The 16,946-nt window shown below is 47.8% G+C and overlaps 1 protein-coding gene across 2 annotated transcripts in view; it reads right to left on the bottom strand.

Moving 5' to 3' along the window:
- Window positions 1–4,826: 4,826 nt before the first annotated feature.
- LOC102461025 (acyl-CoA (8-3)-desaturase-like) overlaps window positions 4,827–16,946 on the bottom strand; it is a 28,776-nt gene continuing 16,656 nt past the window's right edge. The window contains exons 6-12 of one of the 2 annotated variants that reach the window (XM_075928384.1): window positions 15,027–15,087; window positions 13,433–13,506; window positions 12,790–12,887; window positions 12,143–12,239; window positions 10,875–10,954; window positions 10,537–10,662; window positions 4,827–7,400 (exon numbers count right to left, since the gene is read on the bottom strand). In XM_075928384.1, coding sequence (XP_075784499.1) covers window positions 7,349–7,400; window positions 10,537–10,662; window positions 10,875–10,954; window positions 12,143–12,239; window positions 12,790–12,887; window positions 13,433–13,506; window positions 15,027–15,087 — 588 coding nt within the window. In that variant the 3' untranslated portion in view covers window positions 4,827–7,348. Of the gene's footprint in view, window positions 7,401–10,536; window positions 10,663–10,874; window positions 10,955–10,982; window positions 11,563–12,142; window positions 12,240–12,789; window positions 12,888–13,432; window positions 13,507–15,026; window positions 15,088–16,946 lie in introns of those variants that run through there. The other variant, XM_075928385.1, reaches the window with a different exon arrangement.

Here is a 16,946-nt window from a genome sequence, read left to right as displayed (position 1 = left end):
TAAAAAGTGCTGCAGAAGCTTCCAGCCTGGATGGGGAGGGGGATGAGGGGAGTGGCGGGTGGGGTGGGGTGGAGTGGAGAGGAAGAGCAGCCCGGGTACCTCAGGAACTCTGATTTCTGTCAGAGGGCAAGCAGCACTTTGCATGGGCTGGGACTTTTGTTCTGCTTGATCGCACCTGCATTCCCTTCAGTGAGGGAAGAGGAGGAGAGCAAACAAGGAAAGCTGCCTGCATTGCTCCCACTCCTGACTAGAGGGCAGGCAGGAGACAGTGTCCTGCTATGGTAGGAAAACTTAAATAAAAATGAATGGTCCTGCAGCACCTTAGGGTACCTCTGCACTGCTAGTTTATTTCAGAAAAAGCTATTCTGGAAGAGATCTTCTGGAATAGCTTATTTCAAAATAGAGCGTTCACACTACAAGGAAGCCTCAAAATTAGTCCGAGTCAGGCTCCCCTAATGTGGACACGCTACCTCGATTTAGAGCCCCAGAAGGCACTGGGGAGGAATTATGTAGAATGGCCCTGGTGAGGACCTATTTTGACATAGCAGCAGTGGAGTGTTCACACACACCCTTGTCTGAAAGAGCTTTTTCAGAAGAGGCATTATTCCTCATGGAATGAGGTTTACCAACGCTGGAAAAAGCTGTCCATTATTTTGATTTTCTTTCAAAATAATGCAATTGCTGTGGATGCTTGTATTGATTTTCCAGAATAACAGCCATTATTCTGGAATAATGGTACAGTGTAGACACACCCTTAGGGTATGTCTACACTACAAAGTTAGTTCGAACTAACGGACATTAGTTCGAATTAACTTTGATAGGCGCTACACTAGCGCTCCGTTAGTTCGAATTTAATTCGAACTAACGGAGCGCTTAGTTCGAACTAGGTAATCCTCATTCCACGAGGATTAAGCCTAGTTCGAACTTACTAGTTCGAATTAAGGGCTGTGTAGACCCTTAATTCAAACTAGTGGGAGGCTAGCCCTCCCCAGGTTTCCCTGGTAGCCACTCTGGCCAACACCAGGGAAACTCGTCTGCCCCCCTCCCGGCCCCGGACTCCTTAAAGGGGCACGGGCTGGCTATGGTGCCCGTGCCAGGTGCAAGCCTGCCAGCACCCAGCCAGCAGACCCTGCACCTGGCACGGATCGAGCCACCCACCCGATGCCCCCCAGCCCTTCCCCTCTTCCCGGGACCAGGCTGGCGACTCCCGGGAGCTTGCCCGGGACCGCAAGAGGCGGGCACCCGCCTGGGCTAGTGCGGACATCGTGGACCTTGTCCACGATCTCCTCACTAGGCACAGGAAAGTGGCCGGCTAGGGCAGGAGAGCTGCCAGCCTGGCCTCCCAGGAGCAGGTGTGCATGAAAATCAAGGTGGTCCACTGAGACCCCCGACCCTGAGCCCTGAGCTTACAATGGCCGTCCTGGGTCAGACCAAAGGTCCATCTACTCCAGTAGCCTGTCTGCCGACAGCAGCCAACCCTAGGTACCCTGGAGGGGATAGACCAAAGACAGTGACCAAGCCATTTGTCTCATGCCATCCCTCTCCAACCTTCCACAAACTTTGGGCAGGGACACCATTTCTACCCCCTGGCTAATAGCACTCCATGGACCCAACCTCCATGAATTGATCTAACTTCTCTTTAAACTCTGTTCTAGTTCTAGCCTTCACAGCCTCCTGCAGCAAGGAGTTCCACAGGTTGACTATTTGCTTTGTGAAGAATAACTTTCTGTTACTAGTTTGAAGCCTGCTACCCATTCCTTTCCTTTGGTGTCCTCTAGTCCTTCTATTATGGGAACTAATGGAGAACTTTTCTTTATGCACCCTCTCCACACCACTCATACTTTTAGAGACCCCTATCATATCCCCCCTCCGTCTCCTCTTCTCTAATCTGAAAAGTCCCAGTCTCTTTAGCCTCTCTTCATATGGGACCTGTTCCAAACCCCTCATCATTTTAGTTGCCCTCCCCTCTCCCAGCCTCTCTCTTCCCCTCTCCCACCTCCTTTTCCCAGTCTCCCTCAGTTTTGTTCAATAAAGAGAGATTCTATTTTTGAACACACGTGTCCTTTATTTTGTACATCAGGAAGGGGGGCTAGGGAGGGGTAAGTGGAAGGAGGTGAGGGAGGAATGGGGTATGAGCCCCCTATGGGGAGGACTGGGCTGGCTCTGCGGGCTGCTCGGGGTGGAAGCTCTCCTGCAGCCCCCCGATTGTCCCCTCCCCCCGGATGGCAGCCTGCGGCAAGTGCATCCGGTCTGATGGCCGAGTGCTGTGATGTGCCCAGTGTGGGCACTCAGGGCACTCCAAGCCAGGACTGCTTTGCAAGCGGGGCACCCCTGAGAACTGTCTGTCCGGGGTGGGGGTCGGGTCCCTTTAAGCACAGCCCTCGGCTAGCCTGAGACAGCAGCTCCATGCTCTAAGTCCTACTCTGATGCCCTGCTGGCACTGCTTCTGGTCATCCTTAAGCCCTGTTCAGGGTCCACTCAATGTGGACATGCTAGTTCGAATGAGCAAAATGCTAATTCGAACTAGTTTTTAGGTCTCGCTGCGCTAATTCGAATTAGCTTAGTTCGAATTAACTAATTGGAACTAAGTTAGTTCGAATTAGCGCTGTAGTGTAGACATACCCTCACGGACTTGATCATGTGGACGCTCTGCTTGTTATTTTGAAATAACTCCCTAGTGTAGGCCAGGGCTGAGAGACCAAATTCAGACTACAGCGCCACATCTCTATAAATTCTCTGTTTCATCCTAATTGCACTTTCAACCCAGAGGCTTGGGGGGGACTATTTTTTGTAGCTCTTGTTGCACAGTGATTTTCTGGCAGAAGTACAGATTTATTTCATTGCTAAACTTATTCACCAAGAGGCTGGTTACATCCATGTAACCTCTCATGACCTGAGGTTTTGCCAGCAATACTGCACACTTATAATGCAGCAGGTTTCTGTTTGTCCAGCATCTATTTCACTACCTTGAGTTTGGGGTTGTGTCAGAAGTGAAAGCAGTAAATTCAAAATGTCGGGTTTTCCTTAATCTGGAATTCAGTCACATTTAGATGAGCTGTCAAGGTTTGAACAACAGCTTGCTTTGAACTAAAAACATCAGTAAGAACTTCTTGCTGTCTGCCCATCATTGGAAGGTTTTAATAAAGGATCACTGATGCAGAACTGAGCAAAGCAACCCATGGTTATGTGCACTGAAGTCACTGAAAGCTGTTACAATTTCAGTGTGTGAGGCATGGCTAGCTAGTTGAATATGATGTATTTGTAGTTAAATGCCTGCAGCTAGGTGATTAAAGATTACCTGGCTGGGATAATGTCGTAAATGCAAATCACTGCCTGTAGCGAGTATGAGGCTATGTCTACACTGCGCTGGTTTTCCGCAAGAAATATGTAAATGAGGCTAAGCATGGAATTGCTGAGCCTCATTTGCATAATTAATGAGTGACTGCTTTTTGCACAAGAGGCTTTTGCGCAAAAAGGAGCCGTCTACATGGATCCTTCTTGCACAAAAACCCCTCTTGCACAAGAGCCATTCTTCCTGAAAAAAAATGGGGAAGAACAGCTCTTGCGCAAGAGGGGCTTTTGGCACAAGTAGGAGCCTCTTGCACAATTGAGCAGCCACTCAATTATGCCAATGGGACCTGTTTTTCCATGCTTAGCCTCATTTGCATATTTCTTGCACAAAACCAGCACAGTGTAGACATAGTTGAGAGAGAAATTGAGGGGAGAGGGAGGAATTCAAATGAATATACCCAAATGGTTTTCCACACTGTTGGCCAGCAGATGCTTCTTGTACACTGAAGTAAATCTCAAATAGACAAGTCTTTCCCTGTGGCAGGTATATCATGGGCAAAGGAATGTTTTCAAAATTTTGTGGCTTTAAGTTAGGATCTGTTCTCTGTCTCTGGGGGAGGGAAGATTGTTAAAAGATTCTACAGTGACGATTCCATTATGCAGCCCAAAGGCAGCTACACAAAACTTGGCAACTGTGGTAGGTGAGGAGGGGGAGGCTCAAAACTGTCTGGCAGGGGCTAATGAGAGTTTTGCAGGGCCCTGGGCAGCACAATTTCGCGCATGTGTGCTGATGCGCGCTGACAGCCATTGCGTATTCACGCCAGCATTGGCGCAGGGCCTATTGAAGTGCAGGGCCTGAGGCAGCCACCCCGCTCGTCCTGCCCTATATCCACCGCTGATGTCTGGAGAAGCTAAGTGTGTGAGATTGTGCAGACAGAAGCTAGGAGGCTGTGTTGGTAGCAAGGGGAAGCTGGGAGTCAGCTCACAGAAGTTTGTGAAGGTAGCATGGAGCACCTTGCTGGAGGTGGCTTGGAAAAACAGGGGATAAACTTAGGTTTTTTGGGGGAGAATTTGAGGCAGATGTGTGCAGGACACTGAGTTTGATCTATACAAATGAAGCTGCTGGCTTAAGTGGCAGTTAGGCATAAGCAGACTAAGCACTTGCTTAAGGCCCCAAGCAGCTCAAGAAATAATGTAATCAGAATTCCTAGGGAGTGGGTAAGGGCTATTCCCCCATTATTCCCAAGTAGGAGCCCCAGTGGGCTAGCACTGGCTCTGGCGGCTTGCACGTATTGGTGGCATACAGCTAGCATCTTTGCTCTTCTGGCAGATGTCAGTTTCTGCTCGAGTTAATAGGGGTGCAATATAAAAGCCTGCTTCTACTCCAGCAGAAATCTTAACCCTTGTTTTATCTTAACAGATGAGGGTAGCTCTTTACAATTCTGAAATAATTTTTTCTCTACTATGCAGCCTCCTGAACTGTTTTCAGAACATAAATGCCCTGCAATCACTGCAGAAGATTCAAAACAACAAGATTAAAAACTTACACACAGCAAAGAACTGTTATTTATTGCTACTAAAAGTGACATACAGTAAGAATTAAAATTGTATGAAATATATTTTATGTTTATCCTCCACAATCAAAGCACCACATTAGATCTATCCTATGTCTTTAAGGGTGGCGTATTTCCCTGTATATTGCAATTAAATATTAAAAGGAGGTGGAGGTAGAATTTTCATTCTCGGACAACTTTATTTATGAGGACACTCTTCAGAAGCATGTAATATAAGAAACAACCAGGTGCAATATATTGCCTACAATGTACGTGCATCAGTACCGCAAGTTGATGGAGGGTCAGGTGTGTGTTGTAAGACTTAATACTGCTGGAGTTAATGAAGATTCTCTAAGTGGTAGGGGTTTGTTGTTGTGGAGTGGATTGATGCAAGTTCCATCTTTGCTGACAGCTGTCCAGTATGGAGGCCTTGGATCTGTCATACCAGGGATAAGGCACCTGCAGCTCATGAAGTGGATCAGGTCCACTGTTTCGTTTCATCCAGCCTGGGGCAAGTCTCTATACCATGGGCCAAAAGTCCTGAGCCTTAGTGTACGTTCACATATAACTGTAGCCAGGAACACTGGCTCACTGCCATGTCCCTGGGGCAGAAGAGTGATCAGGGAAGTGCCACATGCTGCTCCTGCCCCTAGCGCCAGCTCTGCAGCTCTGATTGGCTGGAACCCCAATCAGTGGGAGCTGCACGGTCAGTGCCAGTGGGTGAGAAGCACCTTGACTTTCTACCTAGGAACCAGACTTGGCAACTGCTTCCAGGAGCGGCTCAGAGCCAGGGCAGGCAGGAAGCCTGCCTTAGCCTTGCTGCACCACTGGCCAGGAGCCTCCTGAGGTAAACGATGGCTAGTCAGAGCCCACACCCTGAACCCTTTGCCACAGGGTAGAACCCCCTCTTGCACTTCAACTTCCTCTGAGAGCCACATCCCCACCTGCACCTCATCTCTGAGCCTCTTTCCACACAGAGCCCAAACCTCCTCCTGCATCTCAACCTCTGCCCCGTCCCTGGCTGCACTTCAGGGATCACACCCCCACAGGCTGCACCCTCATCCCTGTCCCACCCTGGAGCCCCTTTCTGCACCCGGAACTCATTTTTGACCCCAACCCAGAGCCTAGGGAAAGCCCAGAGCCTCCACACCCTCTTCACACACAGGGGCTGTGTTTGGCCCCTGACTGATTTTTTTTTTCTGTGGCTCTTGATAGAAAAAAGGTTCCTTGTCCCACTAATTACCTAGCTAAATGCCTATGTTAGAACTAGCAACCCTTTTTAACTTTCAAAGAGAAGCCGGAGGGACTGTATCACTTAGTTGCAACCTTGGCAATCCCCTAAAGCTTCAGCCTGCACCATATCAGTCAGCACTAAAAGCCGTGCTACTGAGGTGTCAGTGACATCTATTTATCCCTTATATGACGAGACAAAAATGAAATTGCTTTACCATAGATCTGCCTCTGAGCCTTGCCTGGCTTTTTCTCATACGCTAAACCTTCAGGGAGATTTTAACAGCTAAATCAATGGAATAGGGATTTCCCTGGACTAATGTATATCCTATCATGCATGCAATATATTTGCTCAATTAACTCTTAATCACCTAAATTTGGCCCAAGCAGGGGAGATGCTGCCCATACGCATTACATTTGAAATTGCAAATGGACAACTAATCAGAGATTAAGGCTCTTCTCACTACTTGCTCTCAGAAGTGGGTCCAGTGAACAGTATTCTCTGTAAGATGAGAGATTGTGTGACTGCCCAGGAGAGATTCAAATATCCGCAGCTAGGTTTTTATTACTGCTGGTGGTGCACCTATGTATGCCTTGGCGCACATAAATTATTCCACACATGAATAGAAAAAATCTGCCTATGGATCGAAAAGTTTAGCGGGCACATTGTCACTGAACACGACACATCAGGCCAAGTCTCATGTGCAGTGCCTCTGGTCCAATGGCTAATCCTGCTTGGTGTTTTCACCTCTGACCTTGCACCCATCCTGAGTTTTGGTCCTTTTAGTGTCATGTCCACACTATTGTTTCACATCCACTTTGTGGCTTACAGACTTCGGTTGTAAGAGTATATTGTAGCCTTAAATGGCTCTTCCTTTTCTTTGTCACCACAGTGGCCCTCTCCCTGACCCATGGATCTCTCTCCAGAAATTTTTACACTATCTCCATTTTCATGTTGACTCTTTCCCACTAGGAAAAAGCTGGATAGGATTCACCGCCATGTATGCACCAAGGGAAATGTCAGCTGCTGTTCCCATGGTTAAAGCCACCTTCCCCAGAGCAAGATTAATCCCTAGTGGTTCCCATATACATATACCATCCCACGTACGCCAGACCAAGAGCATTATAATAGGAGAAAAATTGTCTTATAGAACCCCATACACACACTGGAAGTAGGCCCACCAGCTCCCCCACCCCAACAGGTAAGCCCACTCATGTCCCTCCACTTCTGTGCACTACATCTTCACGGCAATCAGTCCTGGAGCTGTTGCTGTTTATCCGTGCAGATAGGCATCAAGCCAGAGTTCTCCTGAATCCTTCAGAGAGCTGCAGAGGGGAGAGAATTTGAGCCCCGATAGTCAGTATAGGAGACGGAACATAAATCAGAGGAAACAAATAAGAGTCATGAGACAGAAATCTAGTGTGACACTCCGGGTGTGTCTAGACGACATTTTTTTTTTTTTTAACATGGCCTTTTTTCAAAAAAACTATACCTGAATCTAGACTACCGCCGCGTTCTGTTGACAGTAAATCGACAGGACGCGGTGGTTTTCTCGACGGCGGTAAACCTCATTCTACGAGATATAACGCCTTTTTTCAAAAGTCGTCTTTCGAAAAAAGGCGCTACTGCATGAAAACAGGGCTTTTTCAAAAGAGAGCGTCTATCTAGGCTCTTTTAAAAAAGCGAGCCGCTTTTCAAAAAATCTTGTTGCCTAGATGCTCTTTTTCAACAGAGGCTTTTTCGAAAGATACTGTCAAAAAAGCCTCTGTTGAAAAAGGCGTGCAGTCTAGATGTAGCCTCCATCTCCCTGTTCAACGCTGGAAGGACAAGAGGTGATGGGCTGGGAGCACGCATGACAGCACTCACCTCTGGACTCTCTGAGAATGCTGCCCCACAAAATGGACTCCTTTGGAGATTTCTACAATGTTTTCTAGGCCATTGTGCTACTGTGTGGATTGAAAGGTTCTGCTCAGGGAGTTACATTCACCAGGGTGCCCAGAGGAAACAAAGCATCAATGCTCTGATGCTCTTCAGTGAGACAGAGATGGGGCAGGAAGAAAAAATAAGTTTTTACTACAAACAGGGAACAAACCCAAACGTGTAAAATAAAGTTGCAATCAATACAGGCAGAAGAGGCCTGAACCTCAGTTGTCCCCACTAGGAGATGGAGCTCTGCTGCTTTGCATAGCCACACAGACCAAGGTACAGCCCAACAGTAATGGATAGATGCTGATGTCGAGATTAAGAGAAAGCACACTCCTCCTTGGCGGTGTTAGGTGAATTGTAACAGGCAGGCCATATACAAAAAACAAAGTCAATGATAAATTGAGTACAACTTACTCAATAGCAGCACTTTACTGTGCATCTAAATGGTTTGTTTAAAACCAAGGCCTTGTGTACTCATGCAGCATATGAAACCAAAATTACGTGGCAGGACCCCTTAACTCTGTCTCTTTGTCCATCTTGGGCACTAAGGCTACGTCTACACTGCAGCCTTTGTCAGCAGAGACAATGCAAATGAAGCGCTCATTAGCATTTCTTGCGCTCTCATTTGCATAGTCTCTTCCGATCCGTTTTGCAGAAGAGGTTTTTGCACACACAAAATGCAGTGTACATGAGGCAAAAGCCCCTTTTGTGCAAGATCTGTATACCAACGGGGCTGTGCTTCTGAACCTGGTCAACTGGGGCTCTCTGGTCCAACAACATCTGTGCTCCTGTCAGACACTGCTATTGCCAGACGAGAGAGTTCCAGTTTTTAGAGGTTCAACCTGTACATCCAACAGCAAATTTGGTATTTCCTAGCTTTTGAGTTCTTGACTTTGCAAATTACACAGTCTTTTCACGGAGAGGGTGTGGGTGAGAGAGAGAGATTTCTTAGATTTTCTTAAAAAGAAAGGAGGTAAATGACCGCAGACACAAAGAAGAGGAGCACAAAGAGATACGTTTGAGAATACAGGCTTTGTAATGGAGAACACTGGGCAACGCAATACAGGGTCACTATCAGCACCCATGCAACATACACAGCATTTACACACAATGTTTTTAACAGGTGGTATTTGTCCCCGCTAGTCATAATCTCTTACTGTTCTTTTAAGGGCAGCAGCATGGAATCCGGCAGAGGAATCCCACTGAATTCCTCATGTGGAGAAATGCAGAAGAAACAGAGAAGAAAGGTGCAAAAGCAGGTGGAGAGAGCTACAGGAGGGTAAAACAAGAGACATTCTGTCGATGCATATAGCACGCGCAAACACACAAACATACATAACATCATTTGCACAGCTGCCCAGTTGTATCATACAGGCCTAGGCCTAGACTGGAAGCTACGATCTAGAAAGGAAAGATTCAGTATCCCATTCTAAGGAAGCAGTTCCAAAAGCTTTTGCCAGCATGACCCCATTTTAACTATTTCCTTATAGGACCCCAGACAGCATGGAGGATGCTATTTTGAAGAGCAAAAGGCTTCCTTCACACAGCTTGACCTCATGCATGGTAAGCGTGAGGTCACACCACACTGGGGATGCCATTTTATGCTACAATATGGCATCTTTTACACAGCATGACCCCATACGTATTGGGCATGCAAGGTCACCCTTTGTGGAGCAAAATGTCATCCTCCACACACTAGCATCGTGTAATGGGGTGGCCCTCATCTCACACGAGCACCCCCATTTGGCCAAGTGCCTGTGTCTGCACTGCCCACAGTCTTCAGCCTTTTTGGCTGAGTCACACTCTGTGATCACAAACCCTGATGGGGGTAGACCTCTAACAAGGGCCCATCCTGGTGCCCTTTGTAGAATATCCCTCAGTTTGATGCCGTTCCCTCACTTTGAACGTGAGTGGTGCCTCCAGGGCTTCCCCTTCCGGAGACAAGTCCACATCTTTACCTCAGGGCTCTATCACAATTCATCAGTCTCTCAACAGCTCTCCACTCTGAGTTATCCCTGGTTCTGCCAGCCAGCCTGACCTTCTCCCTTCCAGGTCTGGGCTGCAACAGTTCTGCCTCTAGTCCTGCAGCTTTTTTTGTAGGCCTCCCTGGCCCCTGATTGGCTGGTTCCTCCAGAGTCTCTCTAACCTCCTGGAGGACTTATCTATGGCTCTGGCCCGTCACAGATTACCACAACCCTGTCTGCTGATGGTCTGAGTACCTCACCATCCTTAATGTATTTGTTTTCAAAGTATTCCTGTGAGGCAGAGGAGTCCTATTATCCTATTGTACAAATGGGGACACACAAAGGTCAAGGGACTTGCCTACGGTCACTCAGGAAATCTGGCAAATTAGAAATTGAATCTGTGTCTCCCAAGTCTTAGGCTAACCCCAACCACTGGACCATCTTTACTCTGAGTCACTTACAATCCTGAGTCATCCAGTCCTAGTCCACCTACATCCTGTATCCCTCTGTCTCAACACCTGTGCCTATCTTGCCAACAGCTACTGCACCAACCCAGTCGGTTGATACTTACCGCAAAATGTCTGCAAACCCAGTCAGCAGAGGCTTGCTCTGGTACTCGATGCCATGTTTGGCACATAGTGACTTCACCAGGGGGGCCACTTTCCAGTAGTTGTGTCGTGGCATCCTGGGGAAAAGACTGTGAAGAGATAATGAGGCAGTTTCAGTAGGATGTACATTCTTCAATGCTCTGTAGAAATCCTCTCCCCTCCCCCAGGAATGGATACTCATTGGTGTTCTGTTCTGCCCTTTCTGCTGGGCGCATTACCCAGGGGTGCCCCAGGGAAACCCATTGCCGCCCCCCCCCCCCCCACCAGGAATTTCCTTGTTTCCAGAGGTGCCTATACTCACTGATGCTCGATTTGGAAGTTAAGGTGCCCAGTAAACCAGTCATTGAACAGGGACTGATTCACATTGCATGTTGCCTGGAGCTAAAGGAAAAAAAAACAGAGGGAACATGGCTCAGTGGATGGTGGATTAATTGGTAGCAACATCCGATCCCCACTTTCTTCACTTGAACAAGGTTGCCTGTGAGAGAGCTTAGGATCACAGTGACTTGTTCTTTAAGACAGTGATTGTCAAACCTATTTAATCACACCTCCCTCCTGTGTGTGTGTGTCAGTCATTCACACTCACCCCAGCTCCCGCCACTCAACTCTATATACTGCCTGAAGACGGAGCTGAGAGCAGCAGCTGATGGCTGGGTGGCCAGTTCTGAAGGCAGCATGACTGCCAGCGGCCATGCAGAAGTAAAGGTGGCAGGATAAGGCATGGCCATGCTTACGTCTCTGCTGTTGCTGAGAGCGGTGCTGCCCTCAGAGCTGGGTGCCCAGCCAGCAGCCGCTGCTCTCCTAAAGCTTCTCACACAGCCCAGAATACAATGTGCACCTTCTGGAGGGGTACGGCCAAGTTTGAGAACCTCCGCTGTAGGGCAGGAGACCACGGCTGGGTGAGAACAGTTACGGTTTCATTCAGTTCCTCACTCAGTGGGACCAGCACAGATCTGCCGTGCCACTGCTTGTAGGGTGTCATCTGATACCTTCCATTGGGAAGAAATGGGCAGGAAGGAAGGAGAAGAGTATCAGAGCCTCTTGTGCAGGGAGAGCTGTAGGTGCATGCCCTGATGAGGCAGCTTCTGCCTGCCACTCCGTTTCCATATCCAATTCTTCTCATTCTGGTTTTTACCCCAATTTAGTCTCCATGCAACCTCCGATCAGTGCATGCTTCATTCCCTGCCTCCCCACACAGATAGAATCATAGGGTTGCATGAGACCTCAGCAAATCATTGAGTCCAACCCCCTGCCCAAAGCAGGACCAACCCCAACTAAATCATCCCAGCCAGGGCTTTGTCAAGCCAGGACTTAAAAACCTCTAGGGGTGAGATTCTACCACCTCCCTAGATAACCCATCCCTGTACTTCACCACTGTCCTAGGGAAATAGTTTTTCCTAATAGCTAGACCTCCCCCATTGATAATCACAAGCCCTCCTCTACCCAATATCTCACCATCCCTGGGCTCAGGTTTGACCTTTATCTTTACTGCAAAAATGTCCTGTATTCTCCCTATGTCCCTGACCTGGGATTGACACTCAGAGACCTTGGCAAAGGGATGAGTCTTACCTGTGTAGAGAACCAATCCATGTTGCTATCGTAATCAATGTGCATAGGGATGTGGTTCATTTGTGAAATCCAGGTAAACAATATACTCTCCGCGACGCTGTGCAGATATAGACAAAGGAGTCATTGCCACATACAGTCACACCAGTTGGAGACCCACACATCAAACCTGTCTAAGAAGTGCCCAGTAACTGGCACCTAACCCAGATAAGATCCCAGTCCAAACCTGTAATTGATAGGTAACTGGCCACCACAATCTAACCAATAATTGCTCAGGAAAATACCCAGGCAAATTGGCAATGGTTAGTAACTGGCCTGCAATCCCAAACCAACGTCTGCCTTGTGACGTGCCTTCTGGCTAGGAAAAGGCCGCTAAGCCCACCAGAACGATTGGCTTCCAAGTAGAACTTCCCTCTGATGACCCAATCAGCAAATAGTCAGTACAAGGCCCCCACAGAAGTGAGGGCAACGTATAGGAAACACAGTTTCTGCACTTATAGAAGAGGAAAGCAATGATGGGGAAAGGGAGAACAGAAGAGTGGCCGGAGGCAACCAGGGATGGGAAGGAAGGAGCTGGAAGAGCAGGGGGATGGGTCAGACAGCTGTGAGTACCAGCAGGCAGGGGGACTCATGACTAGGGTGAGGATTACTTGAGTAGCAGGAGGAGTCCCAGGACACCCTTCACACCCAGTAGGGGCTCGAAGAAAAAAAAGAATCGGATGAAGTAGGTCAGAGTCCAGGCTAGTTCCTGTGAGAAGAGAGAGAAACTTTCATTAGGAGAGACGTTTCCAGCAGAACAGCCTCCCTCCACCATCCCACAATGGGAGGAACGAAGACCCTAATTCCTCAGTGTCTGTCCCTGGCATGCTCCCTGCCACCCTCCTACATCAGTGAGGATCCAGCCTGGGAAGTTTCCTTGTAACTTTCCCACATGGTCCACGTATTGTGGATTGTCTCCATTATGTCACTGCAGCGTGCCCTGCCTGAGAAACCTCACCCAGAAAGGCCCACTCTCTCTTCCTGTGCTGTAACTCCCTTCAACTATGCTGGAGTAGCAGGAATCCAGCTCCAAACATCAATCCTGTAAGCCCCACTGGCTGCCCTTGCAGGAGAGTTTCCTTTCACCGCCTCAGAGCAACGTGAATCCAGCCCAGAAAATGCCTTGGATCCACGCACTGTAATTCTCCTCCTCCTCTCTAGACAAACAAGGGCCTGGTCCCAAAACCTCCTCAATCAGAAGAGCTCAGCAAGTGGTTTGTTTACAGGTGTGAGAGACATGCTGGATGTGCTTACCCGCCACAGTTTGCGCTGGACTATGAAGTATATGGAGTACAACTGGAACACTGGAACCACAAGCAAGGGCATAGCTGGAGAAGAAAACAGAGAGCACGGACATGAATCGCACCGTCTAGTGAGCACCCTGGAAAACAGAATGAAGAACCGAGCTGTGCAGCTTAGGGACTTCCAGTGCTCCTCAGCAAACTATGCTTCCAAGAGATTTCGCTCCTCATCTTTCTGCTGTCCTCTACTCCTTCCTCCCCTTCTTTCCTTCCTGCCTCCATTTCAGAGATTCAGACACAGGCAATCTGTAGAGGACTCTCAACTCTGTACGTGTTTCTGACTGAATGCAAAACAATACTATCTGCCTGCACCTGAGAGTCACTAGGTGAATCTGATGCTGCAGACCATCTTTCATCAATACTACTGATTACTCAAAGAGCTACAGCAGTGAAATTGCCCTCTTCTCCCCACTGGTGGCCTGGAGAGTGCACTCCTTACTGTCAGATTTGGACTTGACCATGATGATCCACATTTTCATGACCTCCAGGCTTGACTCCTGCAATGCAATACATTAAAACTAGCAGACTTATCCGGTGTAGGCCAGAACTGGGGCCAGCCCAAGGCAGGGAGGGAGCATGCAGGATGTTCACTGGCTTCTCCCCAGTGCTGGCCCTGAGTAAGAGAGGCTGCATGGCACAATGGGCGGATGCTCCTCAGGGGCAGCCCAGGGTATTGGGACCATGCTGCTGGCCAGCGGCTGCCCCCCTTTGGTCATTCGTCAGTATAACTATCCCTGCTATCACACCCCTCCCTCTTGGTCTGATGTGAAACAATCACATTCCACACACATTCCATTGTCCTGGCACAACCAAATTTTGACCTTGCACTAAGTTATGAGACAAGGATGCTGCCTACCAGCTCTTACCGCTTAGGAAGAGTTCTTGAACAAATGGACTCAGAGATGGGTGGACGGATGGACAGACAGATGCACAAACTCTCTCAAATACGTAGTAGATGAATGCAAAGTGTTCCAGATGGCTCAAAATGCAGCAGCTCACACATATATCAACACAGCCCATGGACACCACATGACCTGAGCACTACACTGTATGCCTGCTCCCTGTCTGATACTTATCTGCCTGACAGACTGCCTCACTCTCCATAATCACTAGTTTGCACTGTCGCTACAGTTGTCTATAATAGTGAAATTGTCAAGCACCTCAGAAGCACCTCTTTGGCTCAGGAACTCACTCCATGCAAGAGAGGGACGGAGAGAGAAACAAAGGCCCTTCTGATTTCTAACATCAGCATCTATAAGGTGCTCAGATAGTACTGAATATATGGATTCTCCCTCATCTCCTCTCACCCATGACGACTACTCTGTTTCCTCTGATCTGATCTCATTTCTCCCCTTTCATTTCACCGTTTTACCATTGCTTTGTCTCATGAAGTGACAATTTCAGCCTTAGATTGTATGTTCCACGCACCATGATCTCCTATAAAACAGTCACGGGACAAAAGACGTCCTTTCTGCCCCTGAGATTATTCCGTGTAGGAGTGGGTGATATTATTAGATAAAGGCCCTCAGGCTAAGGCAGATACTCACTGATGAAGAAATACTTGTGCTGATAATTGTAAGGCATAAACTTCTTCTTCTTCAACCCAAGCTATAAAAAAAAAAAGGAGGGGGGTTATGACAGGTCAGCAAAGCAGAGAAACGCCCTCTTAAAGAAATTCCACTGCCTCCTCCTTGAGACACACCTGCTTAGATATCTAAATCCACTGAATTACAACAGCAGAAGGGAGATCAGAAGAGGCCTAATTAAATCACCATATACGATTCCTCAATGAAATATAATAAACATTTTCCCTATAACTTTAAATACATACATTCTTTTTAATTTTTTCATTCTTGCATACTTAATGTCAGTGAGATACCAGTCCAGAAACTTTATATCCAAAATGGTCAGCTATCTAAGGACCATATTCTGGTAGAAGAGCTTCCAGATATAAAACCAGATGGCCTCTCTGATGGAAAAACCTGAAGGAGGACCACCAACTAGGAGGAATACTCCCATAAGATTCCAGTTGAGGAGTTTTCTCCAAATTCTTTCCTTGTGGAGCAAGGTTCACCATACCTCCAGAAGAAACTAGAGGCTCAGAAATTGTGAATATTGGAGATCTGCTGGCAGCCAGCACCATCTGTGCTAGGGACCCGTGCTTTATACTGGCTCTGGGGCCGCTGCCCCAACCCCACCCAAGTTTTCTAGAAGAAAGGCTACCAGATCCTGCACAGAGGAGGCTCCATGAATAAGTTAATGCATTATCTACCCACCACTCTCTCAGGCTGGCACAATTCTGTACCTGACTTTACCTACTGATCTCAGGCTCCATGTGGAGGGACATGCAGCCACAGAGGTAGCTGATTTCCCCACTTTTCCTTGTGAACTCATAGACTCATAGACTTCAAGGTCAGAAGGGACCATTATGATCATCTAGTCTGACCCCCTGCATAGTGCAGGCCACAAAATCTCACCCACCCCTCCTAGAATAATCCTCACCTATATCCCAGATATTGAAGCCTTCAAATACTTTGAAGACCCTAAGATGCAGAGAATCCTCTAGCTGTGATCTGTACCCCATGCTACAGAGGAAGGCGAAAAACCTCCAGGGCCTCTGCCAATCTACCCTGGAGGAAAATTCCTTCCCGACCCCAAATATGGCGATCAGCTAAACCCTGAGCATGTGGGCAAGACTCATCAGCCAGACACCCAGAAGGTTCTCTATAGTAACTCCTATCATCCCTCCATTGACCTATTTCCCACTGATAGTGAATGGTCAATTAGTTATCATGTTATCTCATCAAACCATCCCCTTCATAAACCCATCTAGGTGAGACTCAGATGTGAAGGGGATTCTCCTCATGCAGATCTCAGATGGTTCATCATGATTAATGGGAACAGTGGGTATTGGCAGATCTCTGCTCCTGCTGCTAAGATCTGACTCTTGTTCTTCTCTTGAGCTAATCAATGTACCTCTACACTGCAGCTGCAAGTGAGCAGAATTGTGTGTGCACACTTGTGTGCTCAGGTTAAAAATAGCAACATCGCTGTGGGCAGCTTGAGCGGTGTCTAGGGGTAGTTGTCGGAGTACCCAGGGAGTTCAGGGGCATTAGTGCCCTGACTACACTGCTATTTTTCACTCTTCCACCAGCATTCACACAGGCAGAGACACACGCAGAGGCAGGCTGACCAGCATGAATCAACCATAGACAGGCTACGGACAAAATCACCAGCCTAGGACCACGGTTTTACTGTCCTGCCTTAGTCAAACCCCTGAGCTGTATGAATTTGTTATCCAGTTGCCTCCCCTTCAATGCAGGAAGAAAATGTAACAGTCCCCTCCCCTTGATCTAAGATTTCCAAGCACTTCACTCCAACCTTACTGGTTTAGATAAAGCATGAAACCACAGTAACTACAAAAGATAGATATCACTCATAATCGCTTAAAACTAACAGATCAAAGC

The sequence above is a fragment of the Pelodiscus sinensis genome, chromosome 4 (genome assembly GCF_049634645.1).
Source record: "Pelodiscus sinensis isolate JC-2024 chromosome 4, ASM4963464v1, whole genome shotgun sequence".
Classification (NCBI taxonomy): domain Eukaryota; kingdom Metazoa; phylum Chordata; order Testudines; family Trionychidae; genus Pelodiscus; species Pelodiscus sinensis.
This window is presented reverse-complemented; position numbering and strand designations above follow the sequence as displayed.